Source organism: Hemibagrus wyckioides, linkage group LG26 (genome assembly GCF_019097595.1).
Source record: "Hemibagrus wyckioides isolate EC202008001 linkage group LG26, SWU_Hwy_1.0, whole genome shotgun sequence".
Taxonomy (NCBI): Eukaryota; Metazoa; Chordata; class Actinopteri; order Siluriformes; family Bagridae; genus Hemibagrus; species Hemibagrus wyckioides.
This window is the reverse complement of record NC_080735.1, coordinates 1859208-1883916: the sequence shown is the minus strand read 5'-3', so window position 1 is coordinate 1883916 and position 24709 is coordinate 1859208. Positions and strand designations below refer to the sequence as shown.

Here is a 24709-nt window from a genome sequence, read left to right as displayed (position 1 = left end):
GTGTTCACCTGAACTCCCTGAGCTGTGTGTGTGTGTGTGTGTGTGTGTGTTCACCTGAACTCCCTGAGCTGTGTGTGTGTGTGTGTGTGTGTGTGTTCACCTGAACTCCCTGAGCTGTGTGTGTGTGTGTGTGTGTGTGTGTTCACCTGAACTCCCTGAGCTGTGTGTGTGTGTGTGTGTGTGTGTGTTCACCTGAACTCCCTGAGCTGTGTGTGTGTGTGTGTGTGTGTGTTCACCTGAACTCCCTGAGCTGTGTGTGTGTGTGTGTGTGTGTGTGTTCACCTGAACTCCCTGAGCTGTGTGTGTGTGTGTGTGTGTGTGTTCACCTGAACTCCCTGAGCTGTGTGTGTGTGTGTGTGTTCACCTGAACTCCCTGAGCTGTGTGTGTGTGTGTGTGTGTGTGTTCACCTGAACTCCCTGAGCTGTGTGTGTGTGTGTTCACCTGAACTCCCTGAGCTGTGTGTGTGTGTGTGTGTGTTCACCTGAACTCCCTGAGCTGTGTGTGTGTGTGTGTTCACCTGAACTCCCTGAGCTGTGTGTGTGTGTGTGTGTGTGTGTGTTCACCTGAACTCCCTGAGCTGTGTGTGTGTGTGTGTGTGTGTGTGTGTTCACCTGAACTCCCTGAGCTGTGTGTGTGTGTGTGTGTGTTCACCTGAACTCCCTGAGCTGTGTGTGTGTGTGTGTGTGTGTGTTCACCTGAACTCCCTGAGCTGTGTGTGTGTGTGTGTGTGTGTGTTCACCTGAACTCCCTGAGCTGTGTGTGTGTGTGTGTGTGTGTGTTCACCTGAACTCCCTGAGCTGTGTGTGTGTGTGTGTGTGTGTTCACCTGAACTCCCTGAGCTGTGTGTGTGTGTGTGTGTGTGTTCACCTGAACTCCCTGAGCTGTGTGTGTGTGTGTGTGTGTGTTCACCTGAACTCCCTGAGCTGTGTGTGTGTGTGTGTGTGTGTTCACCTGAACTCCCTGAGCTGTGTGTGTGTGTGTGTGTTCACCTGAACTCCCTGAGCTGTGTGTGTGTGTGTGTGTGTGTGTTCACCTGAACTCCCTGAGCTGTGTGTGTGTGTGTGTGTGTGTTCACCTGAACTCCCTGAGCTGTGTGTGTGTGTGTGTGTGTGTGTGTGCCCCTGAACTCCCTGAGCAGTGTGTCTGTGTGTGTGTGTGTGTGTTCACCTGAACTCCCTGAGCTGTGTGTGTGTGTGTGTGTGTGTTCACCTGAACTCCCTGTGCTGTGTGTGTGTGTGTGTGTGTGTTCACCTGCCCTCCCTGAGCTGTGTGTGTGTGTGTGTGTGTGTGTGTTCACCTGAACTCCCTGAGCTGTGTGTGTGTGTGTGTGTGTGTTCACCTGAACTCCCTGAGCTGTGTGTGTGTGTGTGTGTGTGTTCACCTGAACTCCCTGAGCTGTGTGTGTGTGTGTGTTCACCTGAACTCCCTGAGCTGTGTGTGTGTGTGTGTGTGTGTGTTCACCTGAACTCCCTGAGCTGTGTGTGTGTGTGTGTGTGTGTGTGTTCACCTGAACTCCCTGAGCTGTGTGTGTGTGTGTGTGTGTGTTCACCTGAACTCCCTGAGCTGTGTGTGTGTGTGTGTGTGTGTTCACCTGAACTCCCTGAGCTGTGTGTGTGTGTGTGTGTGTGTTCACCTGAACTCCCTGAGCTGTGTGTGTGTGTGTGTGTGTGTGTGTGTTCACCTGAACTCCCTGAGCTGTGTGTGTGTGTGTGTGTGTGTGTGTTCACCTGAACTCCCTGAGCTGTGTGTGTGTGTGTGTGTGTGTTCACCTGAACTCCCTGAGCTGTGTGTGTGTGTGTGTGTGTGTGTGTGTGTTCACCTGAACTCCCTGAGCTGTGTGTGTGTGTGTGTGTGTGTTCACCTGAACTCCCTGAGCTGTGTGTGTGTGTGTGTGTGTGTTCACCTGAACTCCCTGAGCTGTGTGTGTGTGTGTGTGTGTGTGTGTCCACCTGAACTCCCTGAGCTGTGTGTGTGTGTGTGTGTGTGTGTTCACCTGAACTCCCTGAGCTGTGTGTGTGTGTGTGTGTGTGTTCACCTGAACTCCCTGAGCTGTGTGTGTGTGTGTGTGTGTGTGTGTTTCACCTGAACTCCCTGAGCTGTGTGTGTGTGTGTGTGTGTGTTCACCTGAACTCCCTGAGCGTGTGTGTGTGTGTGTGTGTGTGTGTTCACCTGAACTCCCTGAGCTGTGTGTGTGTGTGTGTGTGTGTTCACCTGAACTCCCTGAGCTGTGTGTGTGTGTGTGTGTGTGTGTGTTTCACCTGAACTCCCTGAGCTGTGTGTGTGTGTGTGTGTGTGTGTGTTCACCTGAACTCCCTGAGCTGTGTGTGTGTGTGTGTGTGTGTGTTCACCTGAACTCCCTGAGCTGTGTGTGTGTGTGTGTGTGTGTGTGTTCACCTGAACTCCCTGAGCTGTGTGTGTGTGTGTGTGTGTGTGTGTGTGTTCACCTGAACTCCCTGAGGTGTGTGTGTGTGTGTGTGTGTGTGTGTTCACCTGAACTCCCTGAGCTGTGTGTGTGTGTGTGTGTGTTCACCTGAACTCCTGAGCTGTGTGTGTGTGTGTGTGTGTGTTCACCTGAACTCCCTGAGCTGTGTGTGTGTGTGTGTGTGTTCACCTGAACTCCCTGAGCTGTGTGTGTGTGTGTGTGTGTGTGTTCACCTGAACTCCCTGAGCTGTGTGTGTGTGTGTGTGTGTTCACCTGAACTCCCTGAGCTGTGTGTGTGTGTGTGTGTGTTCACCTGAACTCCCTGAGCTGTGTGTGTGTGTGTGTGTGTGTGTGTTCACCTGAACTCCCTGAGCTGTGTGTGTGTGTGTGTGTGTGTGTGTTCACCTGAACTCCCTGAGCTGTGTGTGTGTGTGTGTGGGTGTGTTCACCTGAACTCCCTGAGCTGTGTGTGTGTGTGTGTGTGTGTGTGTTCACCTGAACTCCCTGAGCTGTGTGTGTGTGTGTGTGTGTGTGTTCACCTGAACTCCCTGAGCTGTGTGTGTGTGTGTGTGTGTGTGTTCACCTGAACTCCCTGAGCTGTGTGTGTGTGTGTGTGTGTGTGTTCACCTGAACTCCCTGAGCTGTGTGTGTGTGTGTGTGTGTGTTCACCTGAACTCCCTGAGCTGTGTGTGTGTGTGTGTGTGTTCACCTGAACTCCCTGAGCTGTGTGTGTGTGTGTGTGTGTGTGTTCACCTGAACTCCCTGAGCTGTGTGTGTGTGTGTGTGTGTGTGTGTGTTCACCTGAACTCCCTGAGCTGTGTGTGTGTGTGTGTGTGTGTGTGTTCACCTGAACTCCCTGAGGTGTGTGTGTGTGTGTGTGTGTGTGTGTGTTCACCTGAACTCCCTGAGGTGTGTGTGTGTGTGTGTGTGTGTGTGTGTTCACCTGAACTCCCTGAGCTGTGTGTGTGTGTGTGTGTGTGTGTGTTCACCTGAACTCCCTGAGCTGTGTGTGTGTGTGTGTGTGTGTGTGTGTTCACCTGAACTCCCTGAGCTGTGTGTGTGTGTGTGTGTGTGTGTGTTCACCTGAACTCCCTGAGCTGTGTGTGTGTGTGTGTGTGTGTGTTCACCTGAACTCCCTGAGCTGTGTGTGTGTGTGTGTGTGTTCACCTGAACTCCCTGAGCTGTGTGTGTGTGTGTGTGTGTGTTCACCTGAACTCCCTGAGCTGTGTGTGTGTGTGTGTGTGTGTGTTCACCTGAACTCCCTGAGCTGTGTGTGTGTGTGTGTGTGTGTGTTCACCTGAACTCCCTGAGCTGTGTGTGTGTGTGTGTGTGTGTGTTCACCTGAACTCCCTGAGCTGTGTGTGTGTGTGTGTGTGTGTTCACCTGAACTCCCTGAGCTGTGTGTGTGTGTGTGTTCACCTGAACTCCCTGAGCTGTGTGTGTGTGTGTGTGTGTGTGTTCACCTGAACTCCCTGAGCTGTGTGTGTGTGTGTGTGTGTTCACCTGAACTCCCTGAGCTGTGTGTGTGTGTGTGTGTGTGTTCACCTGAACTCCCTGAGCTGTGTGTGTGTGTGTGTGTGTGTGTGTTCACCTGAACTCCCTGAGCTGTGTGTGTGTGTGTGTGTGTTCACCTGAACTCCCTGAGCTGTGTGTGTGTGTGTGTGTGTTCACCTGAACTCCCTGAGCTGTGTGTGTGTGTGTGTGTGTTCACCTGAACTCCCTGAGCTGTGTGTGTGTGTGTGTGTGTGTGTTCACCTGAACTCCCTGAGCTGTGTGTGTGTGTGTGTGTGTGTGTTCACCTGAACTCCCTGAGCTGTGTGTGTGTGTGTGTTCACCTGAACTCCCTGAGCTGTGTGTGTGTGTGTGTGTGTGTGTTCACCTGAACTCCCTGAGCTGTGTGTGTGTGTGTGTGTGTTCACCTGAACTCCCTGAGCTGTGTGTGTGTGTGTGTGTGTGTGTGTTCACCTGAACTCCCTGAGCTGTGTGTGTGTGTGTGTGTGTTCACCTGAACTCCCTGAGCTGTGTGTGTGTGTGTGTGTGTGTTCACCTGAACTCCCTGAGCTGTGTGTGTGTGTGTGTGTGTGTTCACCTGAACTCCCTGAGCTGTGTGTGTGTGTGTGTGTGTTCACCTGAACTCCCTGAGCTGTGTGTGTGTGTGTGTGTGTTCACCTGAACTCCCTGAGCTGTGTGTGTGTGTGTGTGTGTTCACCTGAACTCCCTGAGCTGTGTGTGTGTGTGTGTGTGTGTGTGTTCACCTGAACTCCCTGAGCTGTGTGTGTGTGTGTGTGTGTGTGTGTGTTCACCTGAACTCCCTGAGCTGTGTGTGTGTGTGTGTGTGTGTGTTCACCTGAACTCCCTGAGCTGTGTGTGTGTGTGTGTGTGTGTTCACCTGAACTCCCTGAGCTGTGTGTGTGTGTGTGTGTGTTCACCTGAACTCCCTGAGCTGTGTGTGTGTGTGTGTGTGTTCACCTGAACTCCCTGAGCTGTGTGTGTGTGTGTGTGTGTGTTCACCTGAACTCCCTGAGCTGTGTGTGTGTGTGTGTGTGTTCACCTGAACTCCCTGAGCTGTGTGTGTGTGTGTGTGTGTGTTCACCTGAACTCCCTGAGCTGTGTGTGTGTGTGTGTGTGTGTGTGTTCACCTGAACTCCCTGAGCTGTGTGTGTGTGTGTGTGTGTGTTCACCTGAACTCCCTGAGCTGTGTGTGTGTGTGTGTGTGTGTTCACCTGAACTCCCTGAGCTGTGTGTGTGTGTGTGTGTGTGTGTTCACCTGAACTCCCTGAGCTGTGTGTGTGTGTGTGTGTGTGTGTTCACCTGAACTCCCTGAGCTGTGTGTGTGTGTGTGTGTGTTCACCTGAACTCCCTGAGCTGTGTGTGTGTGTGTGTGTGTGTTCACCTGAACTCCCTGAGCTGTGTGTGTGTGTGTGTGTTCACCTGAACTCCCTGAGCTGTGTGTGTGTGTGTGTGTGTGTGTGTTCACCTGAACTCCCTGAGCTGTGTGTGTGTGTGTGTGTGTGTGTGTGTGTTCACCTGAACTCCCTGAGCTGTGTGTGTGTGTGTGTGTGTGTGTTCACCTGAACTCCCTGAGCTGTGTGTGTGTGTGTGTGTGTGTGTGTGTGTTCACCTGAACTCCCTGAGCTGTGTGTGTGTGTGTGTGTGTGTTCACCTGAACTCCCTGAGCTGTGTGTGTGTGTGTGTGTGTTCACCTGAACTCCCTGAGCTGTGTGTGTGTGTGTGTGTGTTCACCTGAACTCCCTGAGCTGTGTGTGTGTGTGTGTGTGTGTGTGTTCACCTGAACTCCCTGAGCTGTGTGTGTGTGTGTGTGTGTGTGTGTGTTCACCTGAACTCCCTGAGCTGTGTGTGTGTGTGTGTGTGTTCACCTGAACTCCCTGAGCTGTGTGTGTGTGTGTGTGTGTTCACCTGAACTCCCTGAGCTGTGTGTGTGTGTGTGTGTGTGTGTTCACCTGAACTCCCTGAGCTGTGTGTGTGTGTGTGTGTGTGTGTTCACCTGAACTCCCTGAGCTGTGTGTGTGTGTGTGTGTGTGTGTTCACCTGAACTCCCTGAGCTGTGTGTGTGTGTGTGTGTGTTCACCTGAACTCCCTGAGCTGTGTGTGTGTGTGTGTGTGTTCACCTGAACTCCCTGAGCTGTGTGTGTGTGTGTGTGTGTGTGTTCACCTGAACTCCCTGAGCTGTGTGTGTGTGTGTGTGTGTGTTCACCTGAACTCCCTGAGCTGTGTGTGTGTGTGTGTGTGTGTGTTCACCTGAACTCCCTGAGCTGTGTGTGTGTGTGTGTGTGTGTGTGTTCACCTGAACTCCCTGAGCTGTGTGTGTGTGTGTGTGTGTGTGTGTTCACCTGAACTCCCTGAGCTGTGTGTGTGTGTGTGTGTGTTCACCTGAACTCCCTGAGCTGTGTGTGTGTGTGTGTGTGTGTGTTCACCTGAACTCCCTGAGCTGTGTGTGTGTGTGTGTGTGTGTTCACCTGAACTCCCTGAGCTGTGTGTGTGTGTGTGTGTTCACCTGAACTCCCTGAGCTGTGTGTGTGTGTGTGTGTTCACCTGAACTCCCTGAGCTGTGTGTGTGTGTGTGTGTTCACCTGAACTCCCTGAGCTGTGTGTGTGTGTGTGTGTTCACCTGAACTCCCTGAGCTGTGTGTGTGTGTGTGTGTTCACCTGAACTCCCTGAGCTGTGTGTGTGTGTGTGTGTGTGTGTTCACCTGAACTCCCTGAGCTGTGTGTGTGTGTGTGTGTGTGTGTTCACCTGAACTCCCTGAGCTGTGTGTGTGTGTGTGTGTGTTCACCTGAACTCCCTGAGCTGTGTGTGTGTGTGTGTGTGTGTGTTCACCTGAACTCCCTGAGCTGTGTGTGTGTGTGTGTGTGTGTTCACCTGAACTCCCTGAGCTGTGTGTGTGTGTGTGTGTGTGTGTTCACCTGAACTCCCTGAGCTGTGTGTGTGTGTGTGTGTGTGTTCACCTGAACTCCCTGAGCTGTGTGTGTGTGTGTGTGTGTGTGTTCACCTGAACTCCCTGAGCTGTGTGTGTGTGTGTGTGTGTGTTCACCTGAACTCCCTGAGCTGTGTGTGTGTGTGTGTGTGTGTGTTCACCTGAACTCCCTGAGCTGTGTGTGTGTGTGTGTGTGTGTTCACCTGAACTCCCTGAGCTGTGTGTGTGTGTGTGTGTGTGTGTTCACCTGAACTCCCTGAGCTGTGTGTGTGTGTGTGTGTGTGTTCACCTGAACTCCCTGAGCTGTGTGTGTGTGTGTGTGTGTGTGTTCACCTGAACTCCCTGAGCTGTGTGTGTGTGTGTGTGTGTGTGTTCACCTGAACTCCCTGAGCTGTGTGTGTGTGTGTGTGTGTGTGTTCACCTGAACTCCCTGAGCTGTGTGTGTGTGTGTGTGTGTGTGTGTTCACCTGATCTCCCTGAGCTGTGTGTGTGTGTGTGTGTGTGTTCACCTGAACTCCCTGAGCTGTGTGTGTGTGTGTGTGTGTGTGTTCACCTGAACTCCCTGAGCTGTGTGTGTGTGTGTGTGTGTGTTCACCTGAACTCCCTGAGCTGTGTGTGTGTGTGTGTGTGTGTTCACCTGAACTCCCTGAGCTGTGTGTGTGTGTGTGTGTGTGTGTGTGTGTGTTCACCTGAACTCCCTGAGCTGTGTGTGTGTGTGTGTGTGTGTGTGTTCACCTGAACTCCCTGAGCTGTGTGTGTGTGTGTGTGTGTTCACCTGAACTCCCTGAGCTGTGTGTGTGTGTGTGTGTGTGTTCACCTGAACTCCCTGAGCTGTGTGTGTGTGTGTGTGTGTGTGTTTCACCTGAACTCCCTGAGCTGTGTGTGTGTGTGTGTGTGTTCACCTGAACTCCCTGAGCTGTGTGTGTGTGTGTGTGTGTGTTCCCCTGACCTCTCTGAGCTGTGTGTGTGTGTGTGTGTGTGTTCACCTGAACTCCCTGAGCTGTGTGTGTGTGTGTGTGTGTGTTCACCTGAACTCCCTGAGCTGTGTGTGTGTGTGTGTGTTCACCTGAACTCCCTGAGCTGTGTGTGTGTGTGTGTGTGTGTTCACCTGAACTCCCTGAGCTGTGTGTGTGTGTGTGTGTGTGTTCACCTGAACTCCCTGAGCTGTGTGTGTGTGTGTGTGTGTTCACCTGAACTCCCTGAGCTGTGTGTGTGTGTGTGTGTGTGTGTGTTCACCTGAACTCCCTGAGCTGTGTGTGTGTGTGTGTGTGTGTGTGTGTTCACCTGAACTCCCTGAGCTGTGTGTGTGTGTGTGTGTGTGTTCACCTGAACTCCCTGAGGTGTGTGTGTGTGTGTGTGTGTGTGTGTTCACCTGAACTCCCTGAGCTGTGTGTGTGTGTGTGTGTGTGTGTGTTCACCTGAACTCCCTGAGCTGTGTGTGTGTGTGTGTGTGTGTTCACCTGAACTCCCTGAGCTGTGTGTGTGTGTGTGTGTGTGTTCACCTGAACTCCCTGAGCTGTGTGTGTGTGTGTGTGTGTGTGTGTGCACCTGAACTCCCTGAGCTGTGTGTGTGTGTGTGTGTGTGCACCTGAACTCCCTGAGCTGTGTGTGTGTGTGTGTGTGTGCACCTGAACTCCCTGAGCTGTGTGTGTGTGTGTGTGTGTGCACCTGAACTCCCTGAGCTGTGTGTGTGTGTGTGTGTGTTCACCTGAACTCCCTGAGCTGTGTGTGTGTGTGTGTGTGTTCACCTGAACTCCCTGAGCTGTGTGTGTGTGTGTGTGTGTGTGTTCACCTGAACTCCCTGAGCTGTGTGTGTGTGTGTGTGTGTGTGTTCACCTGAACTCCCTGAGCTGTGTGTGTGTGTGTGTGTGTTCACCTGAACTCCCTGAGCTGTGTGTGTGTGTGTGTGTGTGTGTTCACCTGAACTCCCTGAGCTGTGTGTGTGTGTGTGTGTTCACCTGAACTCCCTGAGCTGTGTGTGTGTGTGTGTGTGTGTGTGTTCACCTGAACTCCCTGAGCTGTGTGTGTGTGTGTGTGTTCACCTGAACTCCCTGAGCTGTGTGTGTGTGTGTGTGTGTGTTCACCTGAACTCCCTGAGCTGTGTGTGTGTGTGTGTGTGTGTTCACCTGAACTCCCTGAGCTGTGTGTGTGTGTGTGTGTGTGTGTTCACCTGAACTCCCTGAGCTGTGTGTGTGTGTGTGTGTGTGTGTTCACCTGAACTCCCTGAGCTGTGTGTGTGTGTGTGTGTGTGTGTTCACCTGAACTCCCTGAGCTGTGTGTGTGTGTGTGTGTGTGTTCACCTGAACTCCCTGAGCTGTGTGTGTGTGTGTGTGTGTGTGTGTGTGTGTGTGTGTTCACCTGAACTCCCTGAGCTGTGTGTGTGTGTGTGTGTGTGTGTGTGTGTTCACCTGAACTCCCTGAGCTGTGTGTGTGTGTGTGTGTGTGTGTTCACCTGAACTCCCTGAGCTGTGTGCAGTGTTTAAGAGCCTCCTGCAGAGCTGCAGTGTAATTCACAGTCTTTAAGGACCCCAGGTTGGCCAGAGATAACGCCTGAAGGTCCCTGCACCCCAGGACCAGCTGAATGAGGCCGGTACCCTTTAGGACCCCGGGCAGGTGAGCCAGGGTCAGCCTTCTCAAAAAGCGGAGTTTTCCCAAAGCCGCCAGCTGGGCATCTCCGACCTGGAAGGACCAGGGGCAGGCGGCGGGATCCTTACGCATGGCTGGGTCGTACCTCGGCATGGCCGACAAGAACCCAGTTCCGATCAGCTCCAGCTCGACCAGATACGGGCAGCCATTTATCAGCGGGCGCAGGAAGGACTCCACTTCACCTTCCTGTTCTTCCTTCAGAGCCCCCGTGCTGTCAATCATGGGCTGGTAGGCCGGAACGCCGACACGGCGCGTCTTCTTCAGCCCGAGCAGGAGCGACTCGGAGCACAGTTTTGTAGCCAGGTCCGGCTTGTCTGACTGAACTGGCGGCCCCCGTGACAGCGCGCAAGCCGGCAGTGCTAGTGACCGAAGACGACCGAGATATCCGAGAGCCACACACAGATGGCCGTCGGGCTTTTCGGGAGCGGTGTGATGGTAGTGTGTGGAGGACAGGTTGAAGTGGGCGAGTCGCGGGCACGATTCGGTAAGAGTCCTGATGTCCTCCGCGTCCACTTCCTCCTCGGTTTTCCCACGCAGATTGAGACTACGCAGCGGTGACAGTTCACACCCGGCCCCCAGCAACACGCACAGCGGCTCGAATCCCGGCACCGCACACCGAGACACGTTCAAGTAGGCCGGACATCCGTATCCCAAAACCCGCCTCAACGTGGCGCCATCTAACCACGTCTGAGGAAGCTGAAAGGCACCGATCGCACCTCCGGCCGATATGATGCCCTGAGTCAATAAACCAGCGGAAGCGGGAGTGGGCGGAGCAGGACCGGGCATGGCGACAACCAACCCGGTGAGGCCCTCAGGGACGCGCATGCTGAAAGCAGCCAGGTAGAGGCTGAGCAAGGCGCGGTTGACCTCTCCAGGTGCCAGGCGTGCGGAGAACCAGTGCAGGTTATGGTAGCGGGGTACGCTGCTTTGCCCCACTATCAGCTGGAGGTGGGCACAGGGCTCGTGCCAACCCTCAGCCACTTCCAAGTACAGACTTAATCTCTGTAGGGCGCCACAGCAGGGCACCACGCCATACGAGGGCGTCAGCAGCGTCTGTTTGAGCTCCCCGAGCCTCGCCAGGGCCGCTTTGCCCTCATCGCTCAGCTGCTGCAAGTCGAATCCCGTGCCGATGTCCAGCGCCAGCGAGCGAAGCTGCCGCAGCGAGCCCAGGAGACGTGAGAGACGCGCTGGAGTCACGCGCCAGCCTGACACGTCCAGCCGGACCAGTCCGACGCAGCGGGTTACAACATCCAGCGTACTGCCAGACAACCAGTAACAGCCACTGGCATCCAGAGTCTGGACTTCACCGGACAGCTCCTTCAGCAGCCTCTTCACTGCTTCATCAGACGCCTGCGAGGTGAAGGAAAAGTCAAGACACGTCATAGTGAAAGCTGTAAAACTCGATAAACAGGAGCTTTCAGTACTCACTCGGTACTCCTTATGGAGCTGGATGTGAGAAATCAGGCTCTTGTCCTGACACAGACTCTGAAGTTTCCGACATACGCGGCTCACGCTCAGCACCAGGTCGTAGCTGGGGATGTAGCTCAGGATGTGCAGTAAAATCTCGTCAGAGAAGTCAGAGATGGTGACAGAGCACTGAGAGATACTCTCCGGAGAGCACTGGGCCTGAGGAGAGACACAGAACACACACACAAGAGTCTCTAACACATGGAGCTCAGTAGGTATGTTCCAGGGAGGGGGCGGGGCTCATTTCAGGGCCAGAAAAATATAGACATACAAAACAAAAAATGACATTTTGCAGTAAGTATAAAACAGATGTTCGATTCCTGGACACGTGATTTAGTGCTATTTGTCTGAAATGTGAATATTAATCAACTCAAAGCAATGAAATGAAATGAAACCTCAGCTCTGTATTTATTCATCTCTCTCATTTACATCCCTAACGTCAGTGTGGAATCCTAAAATCATAGCGTTCTCAAAACCCTTGAATAAATTGTTTAAAATAATGATGTCTGTATTATAACGAGTAAAATCTAACCCTTTATCTGTCAGGATCATCCTCACTGTAGCGCCTGCTAGTCAGAGAGGAACTCGCTAACTGCTACCTACCGGCTCGATTGGCTTCTCCATGGCGTCTTTTTGTGTGTTTTTTCACCCCATACACATAAACATATACATTATATATAAATATAAATCCATGTTAATGTTCCTAAAACAAAAAGGAGCTCATTTAAACAGTGCGAGAATATTAACTCCTTAACACAATACTAGTGGTTCTGCGCTTCTCTCTGGAGTAGGAAGGTATTTACAGACGTACCAACTTTCGGGTGTTGCAGCGAATTCCTTCCCCCTTATGTTAGCATCATTTTTATTATTATTATTATTCATTAAAACATTATTAGTTCATGCAAACATGTTAAAGTGACTGAATTAAAGACTCATTAGTAATTAGCATAATTCAACTTGTATAGCGATATCTGATTAGTATTATTATATATATTTTTTAGCACTTTTAGCAACGGCTAGCATGGTGTAACTCCAGCACACGGCACTAGCGCACTAGATACGCTGTAGTGCCAAAGGTATTGGGACACCCCTCCAAATCATTGAGTTCAGGTGTTGGGCTCCTCCCCTTAGTTCCTGTGAAAGGAACTCTTAATGCTTCAGCTTCATACCAAGACATTTTGGACAATTTCATGCTCTTTGTGGGAACAGTTTGGGGATGACCCCTTCCTGTTCCAACATGACTGCACACCAGTGACCAAAGCAAGGTCCATAAAGACATGGATATGGAGGGGTGTCCCAAAACTTGTGAGTGTAGCTCACTGTATGTTCGTTATGTCAGCTCTTCCTGCTTGTATGTAGTGCACTTGTGAGTGAAGTATAGAGAATTTTGAGTCAGTCCACTGAGACGAGTGATTTATCCTAAATTAAGCAGAATAAATCTTTGTGTGATGGAGAATCAAGAGGAAGGTGTATGAGACAGTGGTGAGACCGGCCATGCTGTATGGTTTAGAAACAGTGTCACTGAGACAGAGACAGGAGTCAGAGCTGGAGATAGCAGAGCTGAAGATGTTGAGGTTCCCTTTGGGAGTGACACGGTTGGACAGGATTAGGAACGAGTACATCAGAGGGACAGCTCATGTTGGATGTTTGGAGGACAGATTAAGATGGTTTGGACATGTCCAGAGCAGGGAGAGTGAGTATATTGGTAGGAGAATGTTGGACATGGAGCTGCCAGGCAGGAGGCAAAGAGGAAGGCATATAGATGGAATAAATGAGGATATGAAGCTAGTGGGTGTAAGTGTTGAGGATGCAGAAGATAGGGATAGGTGGAGAGAGATGATTCGCTGTGGAGACCCCTGAAGGGAAAAGCCCAAAGAAGAAATCTTTAATCTAAAGAGAAGGAATGTTTCAGAATAACACAATATAATTGTTTTTGGCAGTTAGGGAGTGGAAATCATAGTAGCTACATTCTTTCATAAAACTGATATTAAACTACACTGAGAATGAAAATTATATTACACAAAGCTCTGATTGGGCAGAAGGCTGATTGTTTTATCAAGTATAACTATATAAATGGATAAATATAAACTCAAAGTGTTGATTGTTTTCCTGTAACATTCCTTCCTGTAAGTGCATTGAGTTTCATCACTGACATCATGAGGAAACACCAGTTATGCCCTGAAATGCTTACAGTTTAGTTTCTGTAGGTCTTTGGATTGCAGTACAGCTCTTGTTTCTGTGAATAATACACACAATTCAGGCAACAGTTCTGGGTGTTACATCATATACTTCATATCAGGTGTACAGCTATTGATCTTGATCTCATCGGCGTATCCTTTACTCCAGCACCAATTCTCACTCCATCAAGCAGGTCTCTGGCTCATATGCAGACCCTGGGAGGAGTGGTGCATTTGCAGTACTAATCTAATAACTTGTAGTCTGTCTATAAAAGGATCCAGCAGTGCTAAGTTATTGCTCCAGCTATCAGCTAAAAACCAGCTAAGCACAACAGATTCAGAAGTAGGCAAAAAAAAAAAGCAGTGCTTAATTCTAATCCTGAGGAGCCAGAGTGGACTAGTTTCCTGCAACAGATGACCATAGCACCAGCAGGAAATCAAGACATGTTTATAATTAAGGCATTTGTTCTAAGAGCCTATTGTTTCTATAGACACAGAGCTGACATTTCAGTGTGAGGAGTGATGTGGTCCAAGACTTCAGATCAGTTGATTAACAGTTTTCAGGTTAGTTAGGGAGTTCAGGTGAACAGCACAAATATTAAACAGGTTAGATTAAGATGTAGCTTACCCAAGAATAGCTCAAACTTCATACTGCAGGGGGTTTTAAAAAAAAAAAAAAAAAAAAGGAAAGAAACTGAATAGTTGAGTTTTACATGTGCACATTTTATTGTTTTCATGTCAGTGTACAAAGACACCTTGGCTCACAAATCCTTTACCCAGAACCCCAGGAAAGCTCACGCTAACAGGTAAAGCTTTTTTTCCCCCCTTCCACTGTAGAACAAAACAAATGGACCAAGTTTAAGGCTGAGGTACAAAAACAAAGACATTTGTATCGAGTACATAATTTACATAAACACTAACAAGGTCATGTATTGCCCACAGTGATGTGGGTGAAGTGGATGGAAACATGTGAAACATGACTATTTGGAATGACTAAAAAGAAATGTACATAGAGTCCTCTTAGGGAAAGCTCCTCCCCCTGTAAGAAAGAAACTTCAGAGAAATTCCGGTTTCCTTGCCCCAAGGCAGTGCATCATACAGAGCAGAAGCCATGCCCATGTGGTCTTATCTGAGAGGGGAAGGCATGTTGGTCGTTTCTTAAGCCGACCTCAGGGGTTCGGCTGTGGCGTTTACAGTCCTGTTTAGAAGCACTTCCTGTGGACGATGGATGGGCCGGACTCATCATACTCCTGCTTGCTGATCCACATCTGCTGGAAGGTGGAGAGGGAGGCCAGGATGGAGCCACCAATCCATACAGAGTACTTGCGCTCAGGAGGAGCAATGATCTAAACAGAGAAATAAGGTTTTACAGTCATGTACAAATACATTTAAGGCATTCTGGGGGGGGGGGGGGGGGAACGGACGACGTCAGTGGTGTGACCCTTACCTTGATCTTCATGGTGGAGGGGGCAAGGGAGGTGATCTCCTTCTGCATGCGGTCAGCAATGCCTGGGTACATGGTGGTACCACCAGACAGCACGGTGTTGGCATACAGATCCTTACGGATGTCAACGTCACACTTCATGATGGAGTTGAAGGTGGTCTCATGGATACCACAAGACTCCATACCTGAGGGAATGGAAAGGAATAAATGTAAATTCTCAAATTCAAACTGAGGATGTAATGTCAGAGGCAGATAGATTGAGTGACAAGTAGTAGTATTTACCCAGGAAAGAGGGCTGGAAGAGGGACTCAGGGCAGCGGAAACGCTCGTTGCCAATGGTGATGACCTGTCCATCAGGCAGCTCATAACTCTTCTCCAGAGAGGAGGAGGAGGCAGCAGTGCCCATCTCCTGCTCGAAGTCCAGAGCAACATAGCACAGCTTCTCCTTGATGTCACGCACGATTTCACGCTCGGCTGTGGTGGTGAAGCTGTAGCCACGCTCGGTCAGGATCTTCATCAGGTAGTCGGTGAGGTCACGGCCAGCCAGATCCAGACGCAGGATAGCGTGGGGCAGAGCATAACCCTCATAGATGGGCACAGTGTGGGTGACACCATCTCCGGAGTCCATCACGATACCTGTGGTACGACCAGAAGCGTACAGGGACAGCACAGCCTGGATGGCGACGTACATGGCAGGGGTGTTGAAGGTCTCGAACATGATCTGTGGGGAGAGGAGAGAATTCTTTGAATTAGTTTGAGACATTCAGCTGCAGAACAAGCCTAAAGTGTTTTAGCTTTAAAGCCATGCTCGAGTTTGACACTGGTAGTAAGCAGTTCAGTGCTTACATTTTTTTTTTTTTTTTTTTTTTAAATATAAAAACACCCCACACAAAGGTCATTTGCACCATGAACTTTAAAATGCAAAGTCAAAACATGCTTCAGGTTAAAGTGTTCAGGGTTAAGATGGAAATCCCATGCAGAAGAAAGTATGAAGAACCTGTGGCCTCCAAACAGAAAGAAACAGTTCAGAGTATAGGATAGAAAGCCTGAGAAGAAAGATTTAAGAAATTTTATTCAAATACAAATTGGGAAAAAAAAAAAAAAAAGTTTGGGGAAGTGAAATGGCACTTCTTGTACCTGAGTCATCTTCTCCCTGTTGGCCTTGGGATTCAGGGGAGCCTCTGTAAGGAGGACAGGGTGCTCCTCAGGGGCCACACGCAGCTCGTTGTAGAAGGTGTGGTGCCAGATCTTCTCCATGTCATCCCAGTTGGTGACGATGCCATGCTCAATGGGGTACTTCAGGGTCAGGATACCTCTCTTGCTCTGGGCCTCATCTCCCACATAGGAATCCTTCTGGCCCATGCCAACCATCACACCCTAAATAAAAGAAGCCACGTTCAATATTAATTGAAACAAGTGCACAAGTTAAACTTTTGCAGCACATTGCCAAACTGTGTCTGGTGCTATTGCATCAACTCATTCCTGTATGCAAATGCAGAGCCATGCAAAATGTCTTATTGTAATGTGAAAACAAATTGAATCACCAGGACATGTCATTCTCAGGAAGAGGACAATGCACAGGCCAGGGATTCCCAATTTTTTTAAGCCATGTGATAGTTACAAGTTGGTAAAAAAAATGAATGCAATTGTAATAAAGCCAGGAAGTGCTGATACAAATGCTATAATGGCTCATACAATGTGCTATGAATAAGGCTGCTCTATCGTTAATAGACCTAAACCATGCTACAGAGTTATCCTTGGAAATTCTTTACACTGAAAAAAAAAGTTAAAGAATCTCTAGTTTGTAATATCAGTTAAACAGAAAAAAGGTTTTTAAGAACCACAGGAACGTACCTGGTGCCTGGGACGACCAACAATGGAAGGGAAGACGGCACGAGGAGCATCATCTCCAGCAAAACCGGCTTTGCACATACCGGAGCCATTGTCCACAACCAGAGCAGCGATCTCCTCATCCATGGCTGTTGGGTAACAGGAGAGAGATTAAAAACTGACCACACACACGGTCACTTAGAACAAGAGGTTGCTCAGCATCCGCCTTTAGGAATGCACACACCCTTTTAGATTTTTGATCACCAGCAGGTGGCGCGCATGCGCAAAGCCCTAAAACTGAGCGGTTTGAGACAAAGGAAGTGGCCAGGCAGACTCGCTATTGCCTTATATGGCAATAAGTTCGACCGGCTCGTGAGCTGCGACCACTCCCCATTTTTTGCACAGCCTCATTATGCGCCATGCTGAATGGACACCATTATCCATTCCCTCAGCACTATTCAGCATTTCCCCCCCACACACACAAAAGAGCTTTGATTTAAGTCACAAAATGTAAAAATTCTCCGGATGCAAAGAGAAGCAATACTAGTCACCCAGTTCATCCATCAATCTTAGGGTTTTTTTTTTTTTAGGTTTTATATTAGCCAGCAATTCATGCATTTAAATAAATCAATTACTACAACGCATTTTAATCCATCACAAGCATTCTTAAACTAGTCGAAATATGATAAAAAGAGGACAGAAAGAATGCCGGCTTTAGCGCATCAGCACGCAGAGCCACACCCACCATTCAAACAGCCTCCTAACTTATCAGGCACTGAAATGGACGATTCGAGAATTTTCCACTCAGGCAAACGATAAAAATTACCTCAGGATATCAAGAAAACGTCTCTTAATATAGTCATTCTTAAGCTAGTTCAGTCAGGGAAATATTCTCGCTTAACACTTGAGAATAATGTATTCTGTTACAAATTACAAAAAAAAAAAAAAAACCCCAATTTAACAGCGTCAGTATATCCAGTCAGGTTATCATTTACACTAGAGATGCGCGAGACACAATACGAGGAAAAGAAATTAACTAGTAATTCCCATTATTAAGTAAAATGTCCATAAATACAAATCAGTTCAGAACGCTGATGTGGTTATAATCATAATTAGGAAAAAGATAAAGCGCATCTTACCGATGATTCAGAGGGTTTTTAGCAAGAATGCAGTTGGAAATTAGAAAGCCCCTGCAGCTCGGTGCACAGCAAAACTCAGAGTAGCATCTGACCTGGGACGGCGCTGCTTTTATACCCGGCACTGTGGCCGGCAACTTCCATATAAGGTAAACTTTCGGCATCGCCCCATCTGATTGGTTGTCCGTCACCCAGTTGGCAAGTTTCAGGCTCATTGCTTGAAATTCAAGTTAAGAGATGAGCTGTGTGTGTGTGTGTGTGTGTGTGTGTGTGTGTGTGGAAAGGATGGTTAAAAAAACAATACAGGATTATGCAGAATTATATCCTTATATATTAAAAAAAATCTGTCTTTTGATATGTATATACTTCAGGTGCGTTATATAAGCGTTAACTGTTCACTAACCAGGCATAAACATTACGAGGCTGAATCTGACCATAAGGCTAGATAAAAAATCAGCACGATGATGGTTTTAATCATGTTTATAATGTATAGAATTAAGTTAAGTGACCCTATTTTCATTTAGGGACGGTGATTTGCACGCGCAGATTCCGTTTTTTAAATCCGTTCAGTGAAAGAGTCGACTCCTGACTCGACTCATTCATAGCGGTTCTTTTAATAAATGCAATACGTTTCTTATATATAATGATCAAGCAACAATATCTGTAGAGTTTTATTCCCCACCAGAGCAAAACAGCGCTTTTCTTTCTTTCTTTCTTTCTTTCTTCCCCCCCTTTTTTTAGTGAGTTAATGCTCCCATATCTCAGTCCTGCGCTATGATTATGAGCCACTTCCGGGTTTGAAGTCACGTGGGTGTGGCTGATTCCATTCATTTGTTAAAAAAAGCACATTATACTCTATTATATGAAAAAAAAATTATATATATATATATATATATATATATATATATATATATATATATATATATATATATATATATAATAATTCATTTTAATGAGTAAATGCATTAATGTGCTTGATCTATGACTTGTGTGCTATTTTAGACACACACTCTAAAAGTAAACATAATGTGGACCTGATAGAGGTGTGTTCATGGTTCCAAGGAGGTTCATGTGTTAAAAATACTCTAATTCTAGAGGTTTCAGTACAAAAAAATAGAAATCTCTTAACTCAGTGTCTGTGAGAATGACTTATTCTTTCTCTAAATAGTGTGTGTGTGTGTGTGTGTGTGTCTCACCACTTTTTAACAGACAAAGCTAACTGGTCAGAAAGTGTCGATTGGTCTGTGATTCAGGTTACAGGTTTATATTAATGCCCTGGATGTAATATGTTGTTGTTTTTAGAGTAATAGCGTGTTTACAGATCAATTAAATTAATTATTCAATTCATCGATTAAACTAATCTTTTTAAAACATGTTGAAATCATATAATAAATTGACGGTTTATAGCTGCTACTGTAAGTGATAACATGAACCGGCTTGTGTTATGGATGAACCACATCATTAACTATAACTCTAACTGGTTAAAAAGTATTACGCAGCTTGTTTTGCTAAATAAATCCACAACTGTCACTGAATTGCTGTCATAAAAGAATGGGGGAAAAATAATCAAATGTGCACAGCACAGCACAGATTTAGAAATATTTTGCTATGTAGTGGAAAAATGTGTGGGTTGGGGTGTATATAAGTCAAATGAATTGTTATTAGAGTAGCGGTGATTTCTATCCCAGATGCTAGCATTACAGGATTAAAGTTAATTGATGAATTGTCATCAGGATGACTTCAGAGCTTCTAACCATGCAGATTACGGTTCAACTGAGCTACAAAGAAATTAATAAAGAAAATAATCAAATGAAATAGTTTACTTTAACATGCTATGACACCTCTGTGTGGAATGTTTACTACGTCTGGAATGAAACGATCAACGTGAGCCAAAAAAAACCCAACAAAAATGTGTACCTTGTACGTCTTTTACTTTCATTTTGAACCAAAATTTCAATTAAAACTAAAACACTAGTGGTTAAAAAAGTCATTCAGACATGATCACACCTACTGAATATATCCTCTGTACAAAACCATCCTATACACATTACTGAAAATTAAGACCAGACTTAATTTTAAGACCAGACTTAATAGACTCAACAGTCTATTACTAATCTTTTATTTATTATTTATTTTGCATGTTTCAGAATCAGAAATGGATTTATTTCTAATTAAAAGAGCTAATTTTCACTTCAGGAATTTGACTCGGAACTAAAGCAGTCAGAAACCTAAACATCCTGCATCATACACACTGACTCAGGCATGGCCTTTGACCTGGAATGAGATCGTAACAGATGACTAACAGCAGCTCTCGGATGTGTGTGTGTGTGTGTGTGTGTGTGTGTATGCATCCAAGTATGATGGGTATTCCACAATCTGTTTCGGTATGTGTTGCAGTTTCAGGGATTTGTGGTAATGTTATTTAGTATGACTCTCTCTCACTCTGTGTGTGTGTGTGTGTGTGTGTAGGCTGGTATCAGCACACTGCATATCTATATCATGGTAATAACTGAAGGCCATTTAAGGATTTTTTTCAAGAAGGGCGAGGCCAAAGACAAGTCATGAAGCAAATCTGAACTAGGAACCTCCTCTAATCTTCCTCTCCTCAAACGAAAAGGAGGAAGTCGGGCTTCCACTCCAAAAAAAGCTAAAACTGAACACACACAGGGCATTCTGTAAACATGTACAGAACAATCCTCCACCTTTTCATCTGTCTACAATAGTGGACTGACCTTTACATCCTGTGCCTCCTCACACTGTGCACACTTCCCAAAAACACACACACACACACACACACACACACAGATCAATCCTTCTTTATGCAGCAGAAGTGGGGAAAGCTTCAGAAATGCAAATAAATAAATAAAGCTAAATAAACACTCTCGTGAGAACTGAAGCTCAATGTCTTCACTCAAGACAAAGTAAAAACAATGAAAGTAAAAGAACAAGAAGGCTTCACTGAGGAATCTTCACTACAGATCACACTGATTTGAGTTTCTGGTGGTTAGAAAGGGGTTCTTTCACCAAAAAAAACTAAAAACATTAGCTAAACCTAACTAGCTAACAGCTTTATTCCAAACTCCTCACCATACCGAGCATCATCAGGGTTGCCAGGTCCTGCTGTTTTTGTAAACTATTCCTCACTTGTGAATAGATTTTTTTTTGTTTTGAAGCAAATAATTGAACATTAAATTGTATTAATGATCAATACCGGTCCATGGAACGCTAAAGTGTAAGTGTGGACAGCGTAAATGTGCCACTGTGACCCTTGCTGACCATGAGTCTTTTTTTGTGTGGAACTTTTTCTGATCCCTAACATCACTGAGCATTATAAACCCTCTGACCGTTGGAACTAGCCTAAAAAACCCCAAAAAAACATCTGAAGCCCAGGAACTAGCATGCTAATGGCTAGGCTAGGCAGATAGAGTGCATGTCGTTCTCACTGTCATGTTTTGTTCTGACAGAAATTCAGATCCTTGGAGCGGTCTGAAGACACATTAGCCTCATTATATAATGTGTGTGTGGGGGGGCTTATTATTTATCATTACAGAGAAATAAAAAATGGCATGAAAAGAAAGTGGAGGGAAATTTTCCCAGCCAGAAGGAAGTGAAAATATGATGAGGTGTATGAGGTGAAGTCACAGTAGGTCGACTGTCTGAGAAAGACCATTACTTCCAGTCTACCAGTAAGGGAAATATATAAAGCTACTTCTCCACAGAATAAAGTGGATCATTGAGGTCCACAGAACCTACTTCTACAGTGTCTGATGAGGGAAGGACTGTTTATAGCTGCTATAATGCGCTATAGTGTGGATGATCAACAACATAGTTAAATATAACTATAAATGGGTAACATCTACGGGGGGTCACTCAGACAGACACATCAGATACCCATCCTTGGTCACACCCACGATGACTTCATTCCCAGCCATAAAGAGAAGAAAAGAGCTACACTAACACTAAGATCTATGAAATATGGCTCATTTTATCGCATTTATTTTCTGTAGAAATCCCACAGGGTCAGAAAGTGACTTTAAACTGAGACCCTTACTAAAGGAACGCGCTGTTACTGTCCCTTTAAAAGAGAGGGCAGGAAGAGAACCGGCTCAGCTGATGACCTATTAAGGCGATCGCTCGGCGGGTCACGTGACTCGGTGAGTTCGAACGCCGGCGTCACGTGATCTGAGAAAGCGGAAAGTGAAAATTTCTCACACACACACACACACACATTTCACCTGAAATTATTTTTTTAATGTTTATATTTATTTAGTTATATGTGTATAGCATACATGCATATCGAATAAAATAATTTGATTTATAACACACACTCAGGCACATGATGTTTTATTGGTTTATACAACGATAATAACGCGCTCATATATATATATATATATGTTGTATGATATTTGATATTTCAGAGCAGGACTGGCATTAATGATTTAATGATTAGCCATTTCCTTATAAGGTTAGAACAGACCACAGGCACAGAGAAGGAGAATGAGGAAGACAGGCAGGTGGAGAGGTCAGTGAGGCCAGCTCTACTGATTAGATACAGGTGACTGCAAACCCCCTATAAGGCAGAAACTCGGCTTGGGTTTAAGGGGCGGTCCAAGGTGTGATCAATCACCAACATCCCAGCCAATAGGAGCACTCCATTTACAACCTTCGGCAGGTAAGCTCGTGGCACTGGCTAAATAAGGAAAAGAGGAAGAATTTACTGCCTTTTAGAGATGAGAACGTCACAGAGACTCTCTCTCTCGCTCTCTCTCTCTCTGTCTGTCTGTCTGTCTGTCTCTCTCTCTCTCTCTCTCTCTCTCTGTCTCTCTCTCTCTCTCCCTGTCTGTCTGTCTCTCTCTCTCTCTGTCTGTCTGTCTGTCTCTCTCTCTCTCTCTCTCTCTCTCTGTCTCTCTGTCTGTCTGTCTCTCTCTCTCTCTCTCTGTCTGTCTGTCTCTCTCTCTCTCTCTCTCTCTCTCTCTCTCTCTGTCTCTCTCTCTGTCTGTCTGTCTGTCTCTCTCTCTCTCTCTGTCTCTCTCTCTCTATCTATCTATCTATCTATCTATCTATCTATCTATCTATCTATCTATCTATCTATCTATCTATCAAGACAGAGAGAGAGACAGTGAGAGAAAGAAAGAGAGCGATGTTGTTAACTTACTAAAAGTTGTTTATATACCACTCCTACTACAACTAATTTGCATATTAATGGTATCCTCCTGATCATTAGTATATCATGTGTTATGTGAAGTATTAAGGTTTGATTTATTTAAAGCAAATAACAGCGAATGAATGTCTTTATGGACCTTGCTTTGGTCACTGGTGTGCAGTCATGTTGGAACAGGAAGGGGTCATCCCCAAACTGTTCCCACAAAGAGCATGAAATTGTCCAAAATGTCTTGGTATGGAGTATATTGTATCTAACAGCACTGCCCCTATATTCTGTATCAGCACTCTGTGATATTTAACAAAACAGACAATTATAACAACAACTCAAAGTGGCATCTTAAAAAGTAATGGTCACTCTGCTAGCATGGTTTAATCTTACATGTACATGTCTTTCACTGTAGCATGAACATATGGTACAGCCCTCCATCTGGCCCTCACACACCTGGACTGTAAAGACTCCTACGTTCAAATGCTGTTCATAGATTTCAGTTCAGCATTCAACACAATCATCCCTCAGCAGCTGATTGAGAAGCTGAGTCTCCTGGGCCTGAACCCCTCTCTCTGCAACTGGATCCTGGATTTCCTGACTGGGAGACCGGATCAGTCTGGATCGGGAGCAGTATCTCCAGCACCACCACACTGAGCACTGGAGCACCTCAGGGCTGTGTGCTCAGTCCATTGCTGTTCACTCTGCTGACTCACGACTGTGCAGCAATGCACAGCTCCAACCACATCATCAAGTTCGCTGATGACACGACCGTGGTGGGTCTCATCAGCAAGAACGACGAGTCAGCATACAGAGAGGAGGTGCAACATCTAACAGCCTGGTGCAGAGCCAACAACCTGTCCCTGAACGTCGACAAGACTAAAGAGATGGTTGTTGACTTCAGGAGAGCACAGAGTGACCATTCTCCGCTGTCCATCGATGGCTCCTCTGTGGAGATCGTCAAGAGCATCAAATTCCTTGGTGTCCATCTGGCGGAGAACTTCACCTGGTCACTCAACACCAGCTCCATCACCAAGAAAGCCCAGCAGCGCCTCTACTTCCTGAGGAGGCTGAGGAAAGCCCATCTCCCTTCCCCCATCCTGACTGTGTTCTACAGAGGGACCATGGAGAGCGTCCTGAGCAGCTGCATCACTGCCTGGTTTGGGAACTGGACCGTCTCAGATCACAAGACCCTTCAGGGGACAGTGAGGACAGCTGAGAAGATCATCAGAGTCTCTCTCCCCTTTATCACAGACATTTACACCGCACGCTGCATCCGCAAAGCCAACAGCATTGTGGCTGACCCCACACACCCCACACACTCTTACACACCCCACACACCCCTCACACACACTCTTACACACCCCACACACCCCTCACACACACTCTTACACACCCCACACACCCCTCACACACACTCTTACACACCCCACACACCCCTCACACACACTCTTACACACCCCACACACCCCTCACACACACTCTTACACACCCCACACACCCCTCACACACACTCTTACACACCCCACACACCCCTCACACACACTCTTACACACCCCACACACCCCTCACACACACTCTTACACACCCCACACACCCCTCACACACACTCTTCACCCTCCTGCCATCTGGAAAGAGGTACCGGAGCATTCGGGCCCTCACAACCGGACTGAACTGTTCTACACTCTCACACACACACACACACTCTCACTCAGGACTGAACTGTTCTACACTCTCTCACACACACACACACTCTCACTCAGGACTGAACTGTATATTAACTCTCTGTCTCTCTCACACACAGATACACACACTCTCTCTTGACTGTGTGAACACGCACACACACAATTTATATTGTTCACACTTATTGCACTACCTCAACCTGTCATCCGCTGCTATAGTTATATTTATGTTTATTCTATTTGCACTACCTCAACTGCTGCTGTGTATTTTTGCACAATTTTTTTTGCACAATACTTTTTTTTTTACATCATTTCACTT

At 47.0% G+C, this 24709-nt stretch overlaps 2 protein-coding genes across 2 annotated transcripts in view; both read right to left on the bottom strand.

Moving 5' to 3' along the window:
* Nucleotides 1–11781, bottom strand: part of fbxl18 (F-box and leucine-rich repeat protein 18) — a 17569-nt gene extending 5788 nt beyond the window's left edge. Inside the window, exons 1-3 of the mRNA XM_058380811.1 lie at nt 11576–11781; nt 10934–11131; nt 9312–10855 (exon numbers count right to left, since the gene is read on the bottom strand). Coding sequence (XP_058236794.1) covers nt 9312–10855; nt 10934–11131; nt 11576–11596 — 1763 coding nt within the window. The 5' untranslated portion in view covers nt 11597–11781. The remainder of the gene's footprint in view (nt 1–9311; nt 10856–10933; nt 11132–11575) is intronic.
* Nucleotides 11782–13851: 2070 nt separating this feature from the next.
* actb1 (actin, beta 1) lies at nt 13852–17715 on the bottom strand. Its single transcript, XM_058380268.1, has 6 exons — nt 17563–17715; nt 16448–16572; nt 15731–15970; nt 14876–15314; nt 14597–14778; nt 13852–14495 (listed from the first exon to the last, which is right to left on the bottom strand). The coding sequence occupies exons 2-6, from the start codon at nt 16568–16570 to the stop codon at nt 14352–14354; spliced, it is 1128 nt and encodes a 375-aa protein (XP_058236251.1). The 5' UTR covers nt 16571–16572; nt 17563–17715; the 3' UTR covers nt 13852–14351.
* Between the last annotated feature and the right edge of the window lie 6994 nt (nt 17716–24709).